We start from the raw sequence: 16,306 nt of genomic DNA on the forward strand, positions 1-16,306 counted from the left end.
AAAAAAAAAAGAAAAACCAAATAGTTGGTATCAGAGCTATTATTAGAAGTAGAACAAATATTTCCAAACGTTCCCTGGCCTTCAACCCGAAGAACTCAGTACTTTGCAGACAATACACAAATAACACCTCCAGCCCTCAGTGAACGATCACATGGCACAAGCACATGTGGATAAGGGAGTTTTGGACATATTGTGAGCAAACCTTTGCTACCTTAGAAAAGATCTTTGAAGGCTCACAAAAAACAGTCAAACCTCACAATTTATTATCTACTCTTAAAAAAAAAAAGTTAATAAATCCTCTCCAACCCCATGCATACTTCTGTAAATGCTGGTAGCCCTTCAGGAGCACTTGTTCCCTTTCTGGCATAAGTCTAGGATCTTTCCACTCCATAAGGAAAGGGAGAGAGTCCTTACCTGGTAAAGCTTGCATTTTTCCATGTACTGTGACGTCTAGGAGCTTGCACGGCCAAGAGAGTCACCAGAGTTCTTGCAAGGGGAACCAAAATAGTCCAGTTCAAAAGCAGGTCTGATTTCCTGAAGCAAGCACAAGCCCTTCCTTCTGAGATCCAGTGTCAAGAGTGAGCGGGATGAGGATGGGACCCCGAGCACAGCTAGCCAAGGTGAGTTCCTGTTTTATGGAGGCTAATGAGCAGGGAGGAGCTTCCCGCCAGGGCTGTCCCCTTGCGATCCTTTGATGTCCAAAGGGACAAAGAGAGGAAGGATCTGCAGCAATGGCTTGGGCTAGGGGAAGAAAATCAAAGAGAATTAACATGGCTTTGACATACAGGAAACCCGACGGGGGAAATGCACCTTGATTTACTGCTAACGCACTTTTAAACAAATAGAGACAAGACCGAAAACATCAGTTGAGGACTTAGCTACGAAATCAAAACAAATCCCGTTAAACAGCAAGCAGGGAAAGTTTCCTTTTGGCTATTCCGCGGATTTGTGGTAATTCTCATCATGAGCGCACAAACTCATTTTACTCTTGATTTCTGGGATCAGAATAGGGCTGCATCGAGCTTGGCCCTTCCCAAGTAGGTGCCGAAGTTTGCTCTCACAACTGGAATGCTGCCACAACACATCCCTTCAAGGACAGATCCTTCTCCAACAACGTAAACACATTTGATGATACAACGTTACTTACCTGCCCAATATCTGCATTCCCAGCCCTGAACTGCACCCTGAACTTTTTTGGGGGTAGATCAGGCACTGGGTTTAGGTCTTGCTCAAGGTACTGCTCGTACCCAGGGAAGGCTGAGCAGAAAGAAGGGCTTGAGCATTTTCACTTAATTAGTTTATTCTGCAAGTGTGACCATTAGCTTTTGTGCTTATAAGTGCTTACAAGTGCTAAGAGACAGCAATCAAGGCTCAGGCCTTCAGGGCACGACACAGCCACTGCACCTCGGTGAAGGTTCTGTGCACTCACACACAGAAATGGCTGTACCAACACTGACAGGACCAACACGGTCAGAAAGTGGAGGTCAAAAGCAGGATCTCAGTCTCGATGGGCCAGTGGTGGGTCCTGCACGGCAAATCTGGGAGCTCTGTTCATTTCAAAGCTCTTGCTATGTATAAGGCTGCATTTGATTCACTGTCTAGATTCACTCCAAGAAAAATAAACATTTTTCTGTTTTGTCAGTGATGTTACTGGGACACCTGATCTTCAGTCTGACATGCAAAATGTATTCTGAATTTGTTTAGTGAGTTCCTACACCCAAACAACATTCCTTGAGCTCTGTTCTGCCTTTTGGAGCAGGCAACGTGAAGACATGCAAAGAGGACAAAGCAGCTTAATTAGAGGAGGGACTGGCTCTTTCAGTGGTATATTGAATGTTAGGCATGGCAGTACTAGTCAGGGAGAGAAAAGCTAATGCTTAGCGTGGCAAGGAAGAACGTTTAAAAGAAAAGGGTTGGGGAGTTTAAAAAGTCCTGAGGAGGATTTTATAGCAGGAGTGGTCCATTGGCTCCTGGTACCTCTGAAGGACCACATCCAGCCTTCCTGACATCCCTTTTAAACCACTGGATAATACAGAAGACCACAGGCTCTTCTCCTTCAGCTAATTTGGAGACATCCACAGTTGTGGAGTCTTGCTACCACTGAGGAGAGGTCTTCATATGGTGGAGAAACATCAACTTGTACCTCAAATGGAGATTATTTATTACATACGTGGAAAAATAAATCAGAAGGGAAAAGGTCAGCTGGAAATGGTATCAAGGTCAAACCTCTGCTTGTACTTGCACAGCCACTACCAGACACAAACCAAATAGGATGCAGAAATGCTTTTCTACTCTGCCACAGAAGGAAAGACAGCATCAAATCAGCTCCCTCTCCATGTCCTGCTTTTCTGATGCTAGTATTTTAATTGTAAAAAGCGGAAAAGACAACCATAATCAGAATCTGAAAAGGAAAAATAGAACAAAAATTGGGTCAGATTCGAGCTAGCAGCGAGATGAATCAACATCCCACACAGTTAGAAACTGCACAACAGCAGCAGCAGCACTGGGAATTTCAGACTTCACCTGACAAGAGCGTGGGATGTGTATCATGACTTTCTGCTTCTTCCACAAAGGGTATGAGATGGTCTCCTGCTGCCACTTCATTTGCACGCTGCTATCAGCATGTCTAGGGAGCACACATTTGCTACAAGTACTCAAATCCTTTTGGCTTCTCCCAGCTGATTGATGGGGAAGGTGGAGTCATTAATTACCCATGACTAGTTAACAACTAGTTTTCTCCCAGCCATTCCAGTTGCACTGGAAAGGTTTTAAAAGTGAAAAAAAGTGAATTTGTTACTATTGCTGGAAAGCCTGGCTAACAGGAGGCAATCCCCAGGAAATTCATCCTTAGCAAAGGGGGAATTTAGCACATTACCCTTGTCTGTCTGTCCACGGAGAGCCCTCAGGCAGTTTGACGGGAAGTCAGAGGTGAATGTGCTGGTGTCTAACAATTCCCTGGCAAACTGGAGGCTGAGGGTGTGGAAAGGGACAGGAGAGAGAGTGGATCTGACGTGTAAGTCGGTGACATCCACAGCTCTGCTCCAAGCTCATTTACAGCAGCAGGTATAAATCCTGCTGAGCCCAGCTCTAACTGTAGGCTCTGCCCTGTGCCAAAGGGACGAGGTAGGGCAGTGCAGGAGGGAGGGAGTGCAGTGATGACAAAACCAGAGGCCAAGAGCTTTTGCTTTGCATCTCTTTGAGGAGGTGATTAGAAAGAAACATTCCCCTCTGGGTCTTGTAGTAAGGCAAATGTTTTCTGGCATTTTTCCCACCTTAAGTGAAGCTTTAACTCTTAGTGCTCAACAGGACCTTGTATGGAGCTGGTTTGCACACAAACAAAGCTGGTTTGGACAGCCTTCCCTGCTGTCCAACACAGTGATCATCTCACCATCTCTGGTTGTTGCCTGGGGCTCTCAGACTGTTAGAGAACAGATAACTAACATGTCAGCAAGCAGGGGGCTTTGGCTAACAGGGTGGGAGTCTGCAAGTGGATGTGCCCAATGCACCACCACCTCTGCCCAGGCAGAGCTTCCAGGGAATCATTCTGCCCAGAAAGCAAGCTCAAGTATGAGGCATAAAGTTACTGCCTGGGGCACGGCTGAAATGCAACAGAATGGTCTTTTGAAAGAACTTGGATTATTGCTCATGTGTATCAGCCCCTGGGTGCAGCAGCCAGTGTTCAGCCCCTGCAGGTTTCCCTCTGTGCACACAGCTGTGAGAAAGTATTATCATATCAGCTTTAGTAAACTGGGCTTAAGCAAAGCTGTGTTGAATCTACACAAGCAAGAAAAAAACCCCCACGGAGCAGTACAAACTGCATTTAAGAGATTCTCCCCTCTGAAACATGAGGAAAGCCTTCCTGCCATCTCAGTGTGACTCATTTAGCCGATTCCCACCTGGCACATGCAGACCACAGTGGCAGAGCATCTTGGCAACTCTTTACGAAGGATACTCTGCCATCTGCACGGGATGAGCACTGAAAAAGTGAAGAGACACCATGTCATTACAGGACCCAAGATAGACAGCCCTACACTGACTCCTTGCCCTTGTTAGTGCCCAATACTTAATGCAGCAAAATAGGAAATACAAGTGCAGGGTTGGCCAGGACAGAGTGCCCGAGCTCTGGCAGCACAGGCACAGCCTAAACTTGGGCAGCTTTGTGAGCAAGTCTCTGTGGGCGGCTGCAGGAATGGTAAAACCCTGCAAAGTGTTTTGAGATCCTCTGAAGAAGTGGTACAAATTATCTCCTATGATGCGGTAGCAAAGGAACAGTTCCTACCCAGCTCCTTAGGAGAGCTCACATAACATAACATTTTCTTTGGATGGAGCAAAATGGCACCTTTTTTCTCCCTTTTTATGGCTGGGTTTGATTTTTCCTGGGAAAAGCTGTCTGATGTCTTCAGGCATATTACATGTGCAGTCCACTCAGACCTTCCCACCCTGGGACCCCTGCAAGGGGCTGAAAACCCCATACTGAGCCCCAAATTGTATCACCCCCAAATTTTCCCTGTGCTCTCAAAAATGCAAAAATAACATTTGGCAAACCAAAACGGTTGGAGAGGGCCTGTTGGTAACATCTCAATGCTAATTCACCACAGGGTCCCCGGACAGAGCTGTGGGGATGGGTCACAGGCTGAGACAGGATCTGTTCTGGAAGGGAATGTGAGAAAGCAGCTCATAAAAATGAAAAGCTGTACATTTCAAGTTTAAGACAAGGCTTTTCCTCTTGCAGGTTTGTGGATTGAGGTACCTGGCCACAAAGCTGTGCTCCCCCACTAAAGAGAAAGAGGATGCTCCCCTATCTCCCCTTTCTCACATCCGCCCTCCCCAGCCCTCTGCAATACTCCCCCTGCTCCCAGCAGTTCGTTAGCATGGAGACAAGAAGGGAAATACTTAGCAGCCACTTAACACTGCAGGCTGAGTTTGGCCTCAAAGGCTACAGTCCAGAGTCAAATGCAAAATATGTCTGTCTAGAGCCCTTTCAAGTTCCCACAGACTCCTGATGTTAGGTGCACTGTTTTCCTGCCGACCCATTGTGTTTCCCAGACACAGCACAGCGCTCTGTCCCACTCAAATCCACAAAAAATACATACTGAAAGGACTTGCAGCAGCAAGGAGAGCTCTGCACCACAACACGGGAAAGGACAGTGCAAACGCTGCCTTCCCTCCCCTGCACTGGGAAGGCTCCTTCCTCTCGCTCCGGGGACGCAGCAGCCCTGCCTGAACTCACTGGTCTCCACCGGGAGCCATAAAGGAGCTGCCTGAGAAGATAGACAGCAAGTAAGGCCGGCTTAACATCCATCCATAAATACTTCTATATTTATACACATGCACACACTCATCTGCAAAGAGAAGCATCATGCAGAGCTCAAAAATTGCTGGCAGTTTACTTAACCATGAATTGAGACCAGACAAAAACCCTGAGCAGAACAGATTCTGCTGAGCAGAAGCTCAACAGACAATGCTGCACCAATCTCCATTAAAAAGCTGATGTCTCCAGAAAAAAAAAGCAGCAGCTCAAACCCAGAAGCTTTTATCTAAACCTTATGGACTTTCAAGATTGTCGATACACTGTCATGCTACTTCAGTTTCTGCAAAAGATTTCTTTTGCTGGTGATCAGGCATTTGTAAAGCCATGAAACCTACAAAAACCCAGACTTCAATCACACAATTAAAGGGTCCAAGTTACTTTGTTTGGCCAAGACAGATCTCTTGTATCAATCACATAAGGAAGTTTCCATATACTGTTCATCACAGTAAGGTTCTAATGAAATCAGGAGATCAATAAACAGTATAATTCCTATCAGAGGAACTATCTTCAAAGAGCAGACTAAAATTGTTAAGATTTAAAGTGTTTGGAATTTAAAAATAAAAACTGTTGTGAGTTCTACAACGCACCCAACTTGTTCATCACCTCACAGCAAACCGATACTGGGGTCCATAGTAACAACAGTCAGATAAGAATCCTTCAACATCACTGATAATAGAAAAAAGCACCTGTCAGATTTCATGGATTCCTCACATCAACAGTGGGATGAGACATGTACATGTACTGACAGCTGCCACTTCTCCCTGCAATCCCTGATTTGGCCAGATTTGTTCCCTCTGTTCTTCCCATACAGTCAAATTTCTATACTCATTCTTTGTTGCAGTCACGGGCCCGGGTACAGACTGCAGGCAGTTCTCAGCCCCACGGCTCCCTCCCCCTCCCCAGCAGATTGTGAAATGTTTATGACCTGGCTCTTATGGCTCTAGAGGTGCTGAATGGCCTTTTCCCCCCTCCGAGTCTCAGCTCCTGATGGGCAGCTACAGACCAACTTTTAGCCGGTTTGGTCCGTAGTTGTGGATTTTATTGCCCAGTTTGTCTCTTCAGCTCACATTTGTAAGCTCCAGAGTAGATTTTTCCCTGGGTAACACTCTGCAGCTCAAAGAACTCTTCTTGTTTTTATTACATCCTTAGTGATTAAAGGGATATTTAAACCTCACAATGCTCCCTGCTGTGAATATAAAAGCCTAGCATCATTTTGGATAGATGTGCTTAGAAAAATAAATTAAAAATTAGCCCTACTATAGCGAACAAATGCTTCTAAGTTGTTAAGAACATCAGACACCTGCATGATTTAAATATATTGGCTGTAATTCCTTGAGAAACCAAGGGATGACACATGGTTTTGTCCTATCTGAATGGTTATACAGACAAGTTTCACTTGGAACGAGAACAGAGGTGTGCAATGACTGCATCATACTGAAAATACTGGATTTTATCTACTTGGGCATAAATGACACAGATTTCTTCTCGTCTCTAACCCTGCAAACAGTAATACACATAATAGGTACCACTCTTAAAAACACAAACTTTGCTTTTGTGAGGCAAAACTGTTTTTAAACGACTGCTATTTCACAGTCTAACCTCCGCCTGCCAACCAAATGCAGATACAAACAATACAATGTAGATTCATCAGAAATACTTAAATTCTGCTAAGAAGAGTGCTGGGGAGTGTGCAGGAGGAAATCAAAGTCATGTTTGAGAGCAAGTATTTCTGTGAGCACAGATTAGATGGTTATCAATAATGAGTTCACTGGTTTTGCCACCCTCTAATACTGCAGTTACTCATTTAAGCTTCTGCAGGGAGCTCCTGCTGGGGTCAGATTAGGGAGCTGAGCCTGCCTGAGATGGAGGTTTGGACTCACTGCCGAGGAGCTTCATTTCCAAATAACTGCTTATAGAGCACAGGGAGCCTCAGATCAACAGTTTGTGCTCTACAGGACAGAGTGGACAAGTTACCAAGCCTGGGAGGGCTGGTGTAGATTATCATAAACCTGAGGCAAATATTTGAAATCTAAGTCCATTCATGGTTCCCCATTATGTCTGACTTTTTTTTGTTGTGTATTTCCTCTCCAAGATGGAAATACTCCTTCTCCTCCCTTTGCATCATACTGTGAAGAAGTTGTTCAAGGGAAGAATTGCTGACTTCTGGAGTTCCTCACCCCTGATTCCAGATTTTCCCTTTAGATAACCTTAGTATCACTTAAGCTTTTGAAGACAGTGATGTTCAGCCATATCCACCTATAAAAAATATGGTAACATCAAGGAGGCTCCAATACAGAGATAGTTCATAGGGATTTTTGCAGTGAGATGCTTTCACTTCCCTGTTGGAAACATAACCACAAACATAACCACAGGATGCACATGTGAAAATAGCATACAGTTGAGCAGGGAAGTGGCAGGGCTTCTTTCTGAGAGCCTGCTGTAAAACAAACTGGTAAAACCACAAGTAATTCTTATCACCTCATTATCAAAGCTACTGGGGAACTGGAGGGAGACTGGATGAGCTGAACACCAGAAAAGATTAGAGGAGTTGGTAAAGTAAATCTTTGCTGATTGACAGCCCTGTACACAAAGAAGAAATGAACATGTCTGCAGGGTGTAAACATACAGATGACAGAGGAATTAATGTGCTACAAAGGGATATAATTATCTTCATTAGTTGGGATGAAAATGAGAGAGAAGCAATTTGAGTATCCAGGAAAAAAACATTCCGGCTGCGCAAGGGCAGCCTGTTCACAGAGGAACAGACAAAGTCCTTACTGTGTCAGGCTTTTAACTGTCTTTTGCACAAACCACTGGTATTGCAGAGAACAGTCCTGCCTTGGCAGGAGCAGCAAAGAAGGCTTTGAGACACCTTCTCACCTCTTATTCCTGTGATACCTCGAAGGAGTACTAAAGGAATTCTGGGGCCACAAGGAAGAAGGGATGTTCCACTGGCACATGAACAGACTGCTTCCCATTGGGATGTAACCCAGGCTCACTGGCACACCGTGGGTTACAGCACCACACATTTGACACAGATTCCAGGAGAGGGAAATGTCCAGGCTTCTCTTATTCGATCACACTGCTTCAGAGCTTTACTGGAGACCTCTGTTCTCTTGAAGGAGACTGTTTGCCTGTTTCTTTCTTCCAATGACTTCTAAGAGCTGGAGAATTTGGGTGAAGTATCTGAGGAATCTGGATCATCCCAGAAGCGAAATGGAGCTTAAATCAAGTGAAATGCAAAATGCAAATGCAAAAGGAAAGAATCTTTCAGACTCAAGTGTGAACCTCAACAACAATCCCAAGCAGTGGCCAGGCCTGCCTTTTGTTCAGAATCTTGGCAATGGAGACCTAATGTGAACTAACAGGAAAGAAACCATAGGATTCATGCTGAATTTCCCCCATGAGATTTTCTGTTGCATGTTTAGGTCTAAGGGTACACACACAACTACATTACTACAGTCCAAGGTGATAAAATCAGGACCATATTAATTGACTCAGATAATGCACCACTTTCTCCTCTGTGGCATTGTCCCTGGTGTTATTTGCAGCTGCAATTAGGCTGGTGCCTGTTTTGGCACTGGTGCTGTGAGCCATCTGAGGGCAGGTGTTCTGGAGAACCCTAGGGAAGAAGGGCTCCATAACTTCCTAAAAGGAAAAAGGTGGATAAGTGGAGGAAAAATGTATGGGAAAATGAAGGTAGAAAGAAAGAAGGGAAAAAAGGAAAGGTAAGACACAGTGAAGAAAAAAAAAAAAAAGAAAAGTAACAGGTTGTGGATGCTTCTGCCATTGGTATCCTCTTGCTGGGCTCAGGGGTCCTGCCATCAGCTTCTCTACCCAGCTGAGGATTTACAGAAAGAAAATCCTGTTTTTCCAGACATTCACAAAAGCTATTGACTCCCAAGGGAAGTATGACTGCAATCTAAATGTTGCTGAGACTGGTAGAGTGCTCCTCTTCCCCACTCCTATGCTTAGGTCAGAGTGATGAGAAAGGTGACAAGTTATTGAGTCACTGAGTTACATTTCCCAACAAGTGCCTTTGGGTGACAGTGCAGATACACTAAAGCCATCAGCCATTGGATTAGAGCTGACAAAAGATTGATCCATGGATCAAAGAAGCATTCTCTGTGCAATTCTGAGGCACAAAGTTTACTAGCTATTCTCCTCTCTGCTTTCAGAGAGCTTCAAACAGCCCTCAAGGGAGAGAACAGGACGTCAGGTCACACAGCCAGGTCCACTTCATTCACTGATCTCCTGCACAGCGTTCATCGTTCACCAAGTCATTTTCTGTGTCCTAACAAACTCCTGCCAAGGGCAGCTCCTCCCTCTTTCCTTCACAACTTTCTTTTCTAACCCTTGACAACCAAGAGCAGCCCAGAAACAGAACATTCCTTGTGCTGAGGAGTCCTTTCCTTCGAGGAGTCCAACCCAGGGCTGTTCTTGCAACGAACTGGGATGGACAACACCTCCCTCTTTTCTGTTTCAGCCCTAACATTCACAGAAGTGACAGATTTAGCTTTGCAAACTGAAGTCCTTTTTACCAGAACTGATTTAGCTCTGGCCAGGCAGTGGGTCTGTCTCACGGATTCTGGAGGGGGATATGTCTATCTTTGCCCAGTAGGGTCAACCTTGAGATTGACTTCCCACCCTTTGATACCTGGGTTATGGTCTCTGATCTGCAGAAATGCAGCAAACCTATCAACTCGTTGTTTAAAGATGGCTTTAACCTTGCAGAGAAGTAAAACTCACATAACAAGGGTTATTTAGGAAGAGCATTTGTCAGGTTTAGCACCTATTGCCTGAATATTTTCTTGCCTGAAGACAAATGAAAATATTCTCACAAAAATACAGGTTCTTTTTCCACTTGCACCAGAAAAGTCATAATAAAGGAAATCATTACTGTTACCTGCATCTCCTACTGACCAGCTCTGGCTTTTGCAGTGCAGCCACTCTCCATGGTTCTGTGACCCAAATAATTCCAAACCACTTCTGTGCCACATCCCCATCAGTTATTTCTCTCTTGCATTAGGTGAGACAGTGACAACGAATCTGCAGTGGGATCATCACCATTAAAAATTTTTCCAACTAGCCTGGCCTGACAACTTGTTTGCCACCCTCAAAGTTAGAACTGAAACTTTCATCTTACCAACATTTCACTCAGCAACGTATGAGAGGTATTCAAGCCTCAGTCTGTTTCTGTTTGCAGAGGTTGTTGAAGAATCCTGGGTTTCCTGAAGGTAGTTCTGCCCCAGTTTTTTCAAAAGGTCCTCTTCAGAAATGGAATTAGGCCCTTAAAAGTGCTGTCATTTAAATGCATTTACCAATCAGAGGTTGTCTTAAATAAACCTCAATGTATTTACACTCTCATTCCATGTTTAGCCAAACAACGTAATAGATTTTCTTCAGCAAATAAACCAGAATTCAGCAAAAATAAAAGCAGCAAAATCAACCTTCTCCCCCCCCCCAACATCATTCTCCAGCAGGCAAAATGCTAAATCTACATCAGTGTTTTGGCAGTAAGGAAATATTCTCACAACAACAGTATCACAGCAGTAATGTCTTCTGCTTTGGAAATGTGTTACCTTGATGTTTATATAGCCACAGGAGACCATTCAACAATGGCAATGTGTTAATTCCATTGACATTATCGCTCAAATTCAGTCACAGGGGCTGGTGAATTCTTTTTTTTACATGGCTCTTTCATCTAAAAGAGAATAAAGCAGGACATAATGGATGGTTAGTAACATATTGCTAAATGGTTACAAGACACAGGAAATTTCAACTGGGGAATGGGAAAAACTGAAAAATCCAAGTAAGTCTTGATTAGAACAGAGACTTGGTTTTTTGCTGCACTTAATTATCCCAATTTCTCAGCATTCAGAGCTAAGGAGTCTCAAAAAAACTGAGCATGTTCTACACTTACATGAGCAGACACTTGTTAGTCCCCTCCAGAACTCATGGGAAGCTCTGAGTTATTTGGAGTTATTCACCATGACAAAAACTCAGATAACTTCTGTATTGCTCTCATTTAATTTAACAATGGGAATGGTTTCTAGCAGATATTAATATTCATTCACTCAAGATGAAAAAAGCCACAGTTTTACCTAAAATTGGCTAGAAGATAAAATTATAAACATTTTAAGACATATAAAAATGTCCTAGCTGCAAATTCAGTGGCAATTTAGGGAGGGGGGACAGTTTTGGACAAGTAGTTTCTATTTTATGGAGACAGAAAATGGAAGATAAATGGCAAAACTCACCAGCTAATGGGAAAGTTCTGATGCACAATTCAGTTCTTTTGACACTTATGATTTAATGAATAAATCAATGGTGTTATCATGAAATGGGTGCAGAAAGTGAATATTGACAAAATCCAGATACAGAACCCACGAAGAAAGAGCAGCTTCTAGTCCATGTTATTCAGAATGTATCACCAGCTCTGCTGCTACTGCTCTGAAAGCCCCCAGGATTTCCTTGCTGGAACAGTATGAGCCCCTGAGGATGGGGGAGAAAAGCTGTTAAAGGAAATGATATTCCTAACAAACATTGCCTCAGGGATCACATGAAGACAGGTATCACCAAACAGAACTTAATTTTATGACCTCCCTTTCTGGACCTTATGGGATTACACTAGTTGCTCTCCAAAGTTCATCTATATGCCATAGCCATCATAATTTCAGGGACAAGTAATTAGGGCTGATTTTTTTTTTTTTTAACAGCAGAGATATTTCCACCTTTCTTTGGCCTTTTGCATTTTTCAGTGGTTAACAATGAACTTTTGAGTTTGCACATACTAAGGAAGTTAAGTCTATTTATTTTAAAGCATTTACTTTTGATGGAAATTTTAGTTATAGAAATACTTCAGGTCGCTGAAGAAACTGTACACAGTGTAATCCTATGGTGACATGTAACCTGATGCTGCCCTTTGCTATCTTTGTTGAAATCAACAGTAGTTATTTACATTTAGGTACCTTGTTGAATCCTGTAACAAATGTGGATAGAGCCTTCCCAAATCTTCCTTGGTGAAGCCTAGCCATGACGACCTTGTTGAATCAGGCACATATTTCAGAAGGAACATTGTCCTCCTCCTCCTCCTCTCTCTCTTCCCCAGCAGACTCTCTGCACTTGGAAATAACATTTCCATATTTTCATACTCTTTACAGCTACTTTTCCACGTGTTGATAGCACCAGATAACAGCCAGTTGCCCCACTGCTGTCTGTGTGCCTGAGTTGTCATAACTGAGTCACGACCATACACACAGCCTGGGCACTGTAACAGGAATACAAATATGTCTGAGTTTCACTGAAATTGCAACGAGCTCACCTTATCAAAAAATAAAATGCAGCAGGAGTGAATTTTATGCACAGACTGTTTACACTCTCTTACATTTTGATCAAGTATCAGTTATCTGAAAGTGAACTCCCCAGTTTGGAGGGTAACACCTCCAGAGCAGGGAGCTGAACTATGTGCAGTTGTTAAGGCCCTTGTGTTTGCTCCTCAACAGCTGCCAATACACACGTCCAGGGGCTCAGCCCAGGCCAGGGTGGGCACCTGCCATCCCAGCTGCACAGGGATATCTCTGTGGTGAGGGGGAGGGAGTACGACACATCAAGGAATTAAAACAACTCTGAGGTTGCAGGCTTTCTAGCAAACCTGCACTGCTTTCTCATTTTTCTCCTTATCTTGACAAAACCAGCTATATTAACAGCTTCCAAGGAAAAGTGCAGGCCTGGTAGAATGTGCCACTGCAGGAGAATCCTTGCCCAGTTCACAGGAATATTGATTTTAGAGAGAGTAAAAAGCATCACTGTGCATCCAAGTGTGTTCCAGTAAATGCACTCGGCTTGTTTGGCTCCTGCAGACAGACCCATGCCTGTCTCACCACAATTAAAACATGAGCTGACAGCACTGCCTAGATGCCAATAGCTTGTTCTGATTGCACTGGCAGAATTCAAATGCTTCCTTGGGTAGCAGTACAATGGAATCAACCGACCCAGGTTATCAGCACAAACCCCCTGCATTTCCCTCTGCAGAAATGCTTTACGATGTGCAATCCCAAGCTGTTATGGTGTTCCAAGAAAGCCAAACTGAAAAATCCCCTTGCACCACTGATACTTGCTGTGAAAGAACATGTCAGGCTCTTTGTTTTGCTCCCAGGAAAGCCCATTTACTTATTAAGTAGAGGAAGCATTTCCAGCAGGGTGTCTATTGGGAGAGCCGTGGCAGCAGCTATTTGAACTTGTGTCGCTCACTTCAGGGCACAGCATTGCAAATTGATGCTGTAAGCTCAGAACTCCCACTATGAATCTCTGAACTTTTAATTTATTTTTTCTTCGTAGCCCATTCTAACCTAATGGAAATCTGATATACGGTCCAGACATTCCTAAGTGACAAATTTCTATACTCAAACTGCTTGCTGACATCCATATAGCATGGTGAGTTTTTGTATGTTGGCTCAATTAACAAGTTCAGCGATTCTCTGAGAATACATCTAGTGCCATCTTTTAAGGGGAAAAGAAAATTATCACTGCAACCTTACTGAAGGAGTTACATTTTATATATATCCACGCATTTAGAAGAGAAAATGTGACTCTTCATACACACTAGGGTATAATTTAAGGAAATGAAATCTCTGGTGTGACTTAAATTACAAGGAATCAAAGAACACTCCTCAAGTATATGAAGCTTTTCTGCTCATACAACATCCTTTACTAATTATTACTGAACAGTATGTGTTCGGTGCTATATTAGATCATAGTTCATGTAATGCATACTTGCAAGTAAAACTCAGCTGCATACTATTCCCTGTGAACAGCCCTCCATATCTGTCCTCAGAGAAGGAAAAGAATGTGAATATGTGGGCAGGTCCTTAGGATAACTGTAGATATATGTAACAATTCACGCAAGAAGCACTATGTCTAAAATACCTTTCTCCTGCTACATGGCCTTTCACTTGTAGTTACAATAATAATATCACTCAACTAAAATTAAATGAATACCATTCCAGTGGGGTTCTCATATGCTTATACCATATATGAACATTGTTTATATTCCATTTATACTGGAATTCACGGTTGTTTGCAGGGTCTCTGAAAGACATGGGAGAGGGAAAAAAATAGGCTGAGAAACAGAAATTGAGAGGGAGATATCCCTGTCTAATCTGAGAGCAAAAACTACTTTTTACCATAGATAGGCTTTAGATAGGCAGTTTCCTTCAATAGGACAATGTAGTTAGAGAGACACTGCAAAGTGTTCCTCCCACTGGGATTATATAATGGAATGTTTTTGTACCAACTATAGACACAATCATTTAATTGCGCAGATAAATCTTACGTGCGGGCAGAAGTGTGATTTCACTTTCTCCCTCGGTAGAAGTGATTTGGTTTTCCTGATTCTGCAGTCAGTGCGTGGCCTCAGCTCCATCTCACCGTGCCCCTTCCCGAGCAGGAAGCCTGCCAGATGGCTGCAGGACCTGATCTCACCTCCAGGCTGCTTCACAGAACCGACACTGTCTTACAAGGTTTTATCCAAGCTTGAAAGCTTCTTATTTCTTCCATCAGTCTCATAAACATTTTCATCCCTGATTAGAATTCTATTTCCCAAAAAATATCTCAAAATGCTTCACAGACCCACAAGTTGCATGTTTATCACCTACTGCTGGGCTCAGCTACACCAGCACAAACCCCACACCACTGCAATGAACTGGGACTGAACTAACCAGGATTTACACTGACGAAGCTCAATGCGTTATTTAAACCCTTTTACACAAGGTTGCCATGAGATGCTCCCTCTCCCCACTATAATAGGCTGCACATTAAGAAAATGGAAACACCCAGTGGGCTTCTTATAGAGAAATAAAGAAAAAAAAAAAAGGGAAAACAAAGTCATGGGGCAAACAGATTTTGTGTGAAAAGCAAGTATAGAGTGGATCTGTTTTCCTGCCAAGTGTCAATATTAATGGTAACAAAGTGAGCTCTTGTTTTTGGTTGCCATGGCCAGGAACACACAATCCTGTAAACAGCCTATGAGGATTCTCATTCCCTCTGCTTTGAATCAGACTATACATTATGCAAAGGGCATATGGTACAGTAGCAGAAAGCACTAAGAACTGAGTGAGGTCCAAACCAGCAATACAATGTAGTCTTTCAGAAGTTTCAAGGTAGATCTTGGTCGTCCATTTTAAGGTGAGGGGTTGGTCTCTCCCTTCTTTTTTTCCCCTCCCTTCCCTCCTCTGTCCTAGGGCCCCCTCTAGTGCTACTGGAGCAGCCAGCGTAGCTCCCAAATGACACGGGATGAACTCTGGGCACTCGGCTGTAGAGGTGCACTCACAGCCAGCAGGACTTTGCCCACATGCCGTGCACAAAGCTGCACTGAGGGGGGTGAGCTCAAAGACAGCTTTGAAACTGGAACAGGGGCTCTGGAGTTGGCTAACAAGTGCTTGCTGATGGGTGTTATGCTCATAGTTGCATTAAATAAACAGCAGCAGGAATAAAAATGTCTATCCAAGAAGACATGTCTTTAATTCCCTGGTGAGATTTGCCTGGGATTCTCTACGTATTAATGTGAAGGGGCCATTTGAGTGAAGTTCAGTCATCCTCCAGAAGCCAACAAACCCAGATGCTGGTTCACAATGTTCCTGGTTCCACCATGCCCTGCAAGGACAGCAGAGTCCCAAAAAGGCATAACTGGGCTGGGGTACAGCCTGTGGTGCAGTATCCCGAGGCTACTCCCCAAATCCTGAATAGTATTGTAATTTAGCATTAGTGGATCCCCAGTTATCAACTAGAAGGGGAAGACAATAATTAATATTCAGCCTACAGTGAACTTCTTACCATCATCCTCAACTGCAAGAGCAAAGCTTCTTCATCCCAGCTTTACGTGACTAAGAGAGAGATCACGAAATCTGTGTCTGCTGCTTTTTTTGCGTGCATCTCAATTCGTGTACCCTGCCCACCCAGTCCCCTAAAAGTACAAGCACCTGCAGGAGCAGAAAC

The 16,306-nt window shown here is 43.6% G+C and overlaps 1 protein-coding gene and 1 long non-coding RNA gene across 2 annotated transcripts in view; one reads left to right on the forward strand and one right to left on the reverse strand.

Moving 5' to 3' along the window:
- LOC113984352 (T-box-containing protein TBX6L) overlaps positions 1–16,306 on the reverse strand; it is a 28,752-nt gene that overhangs the window by 10,596 nt on the left and 1,850 nt on the right. The window contains exons 2-7 of the mRNA XM_039384188.1: positions 14,646–14,801; positions 10,894–12,581; positions 10,458–10,611; positions 10,218–10,360; positions 5,094–5,261; positions 415–741 (exon numbers count right to left, since the gene is read on the reverse strand). Coding sequence (XP_039240122.1) covers positions 415–430 — 16 coding nt within the window. The 5' untranslated portion in view covers positions 431–741; positions 5,094–5,261; positions 10,218–10,360; ... (1 more) ...; positions 10,894–12,581; positions 14,646–14,801. The remainder of the gene's footprint in view (positions 1–414; positions 742–5,093; positions 5,262–10,217; positions 10,361–10,457; positions 10,612–10,893; positions 12,582–14,645; positions 14,802–16,306) is intronic.
- Positions 505–15,130, forward strand: LOC113984354. Its single transcript, XR_003539476.2, has 3 exons — positions 505–620; positions 13,652–13,747; positions 14,685–15,130. It is a non-coding gene; the product is annotated as an uncharacterized LOC113984354 (long non-coding RNA).

Source organism: Pipra filicauda, unplaced genomic scaffold (genome assembly GCF_003945595.2).
Source record: "Pipra filicauda isolate LSUMZ 115617 unplaced genomic scaffold, ASM394559v2 scaffold33_size4404698_pilon, whole genome shotgun sequence".
NCBI lineage: Eukaryota > Metazoa > Chordata > Aves > Passeriformes > Pipridae > Pipra > Pipra filicauda.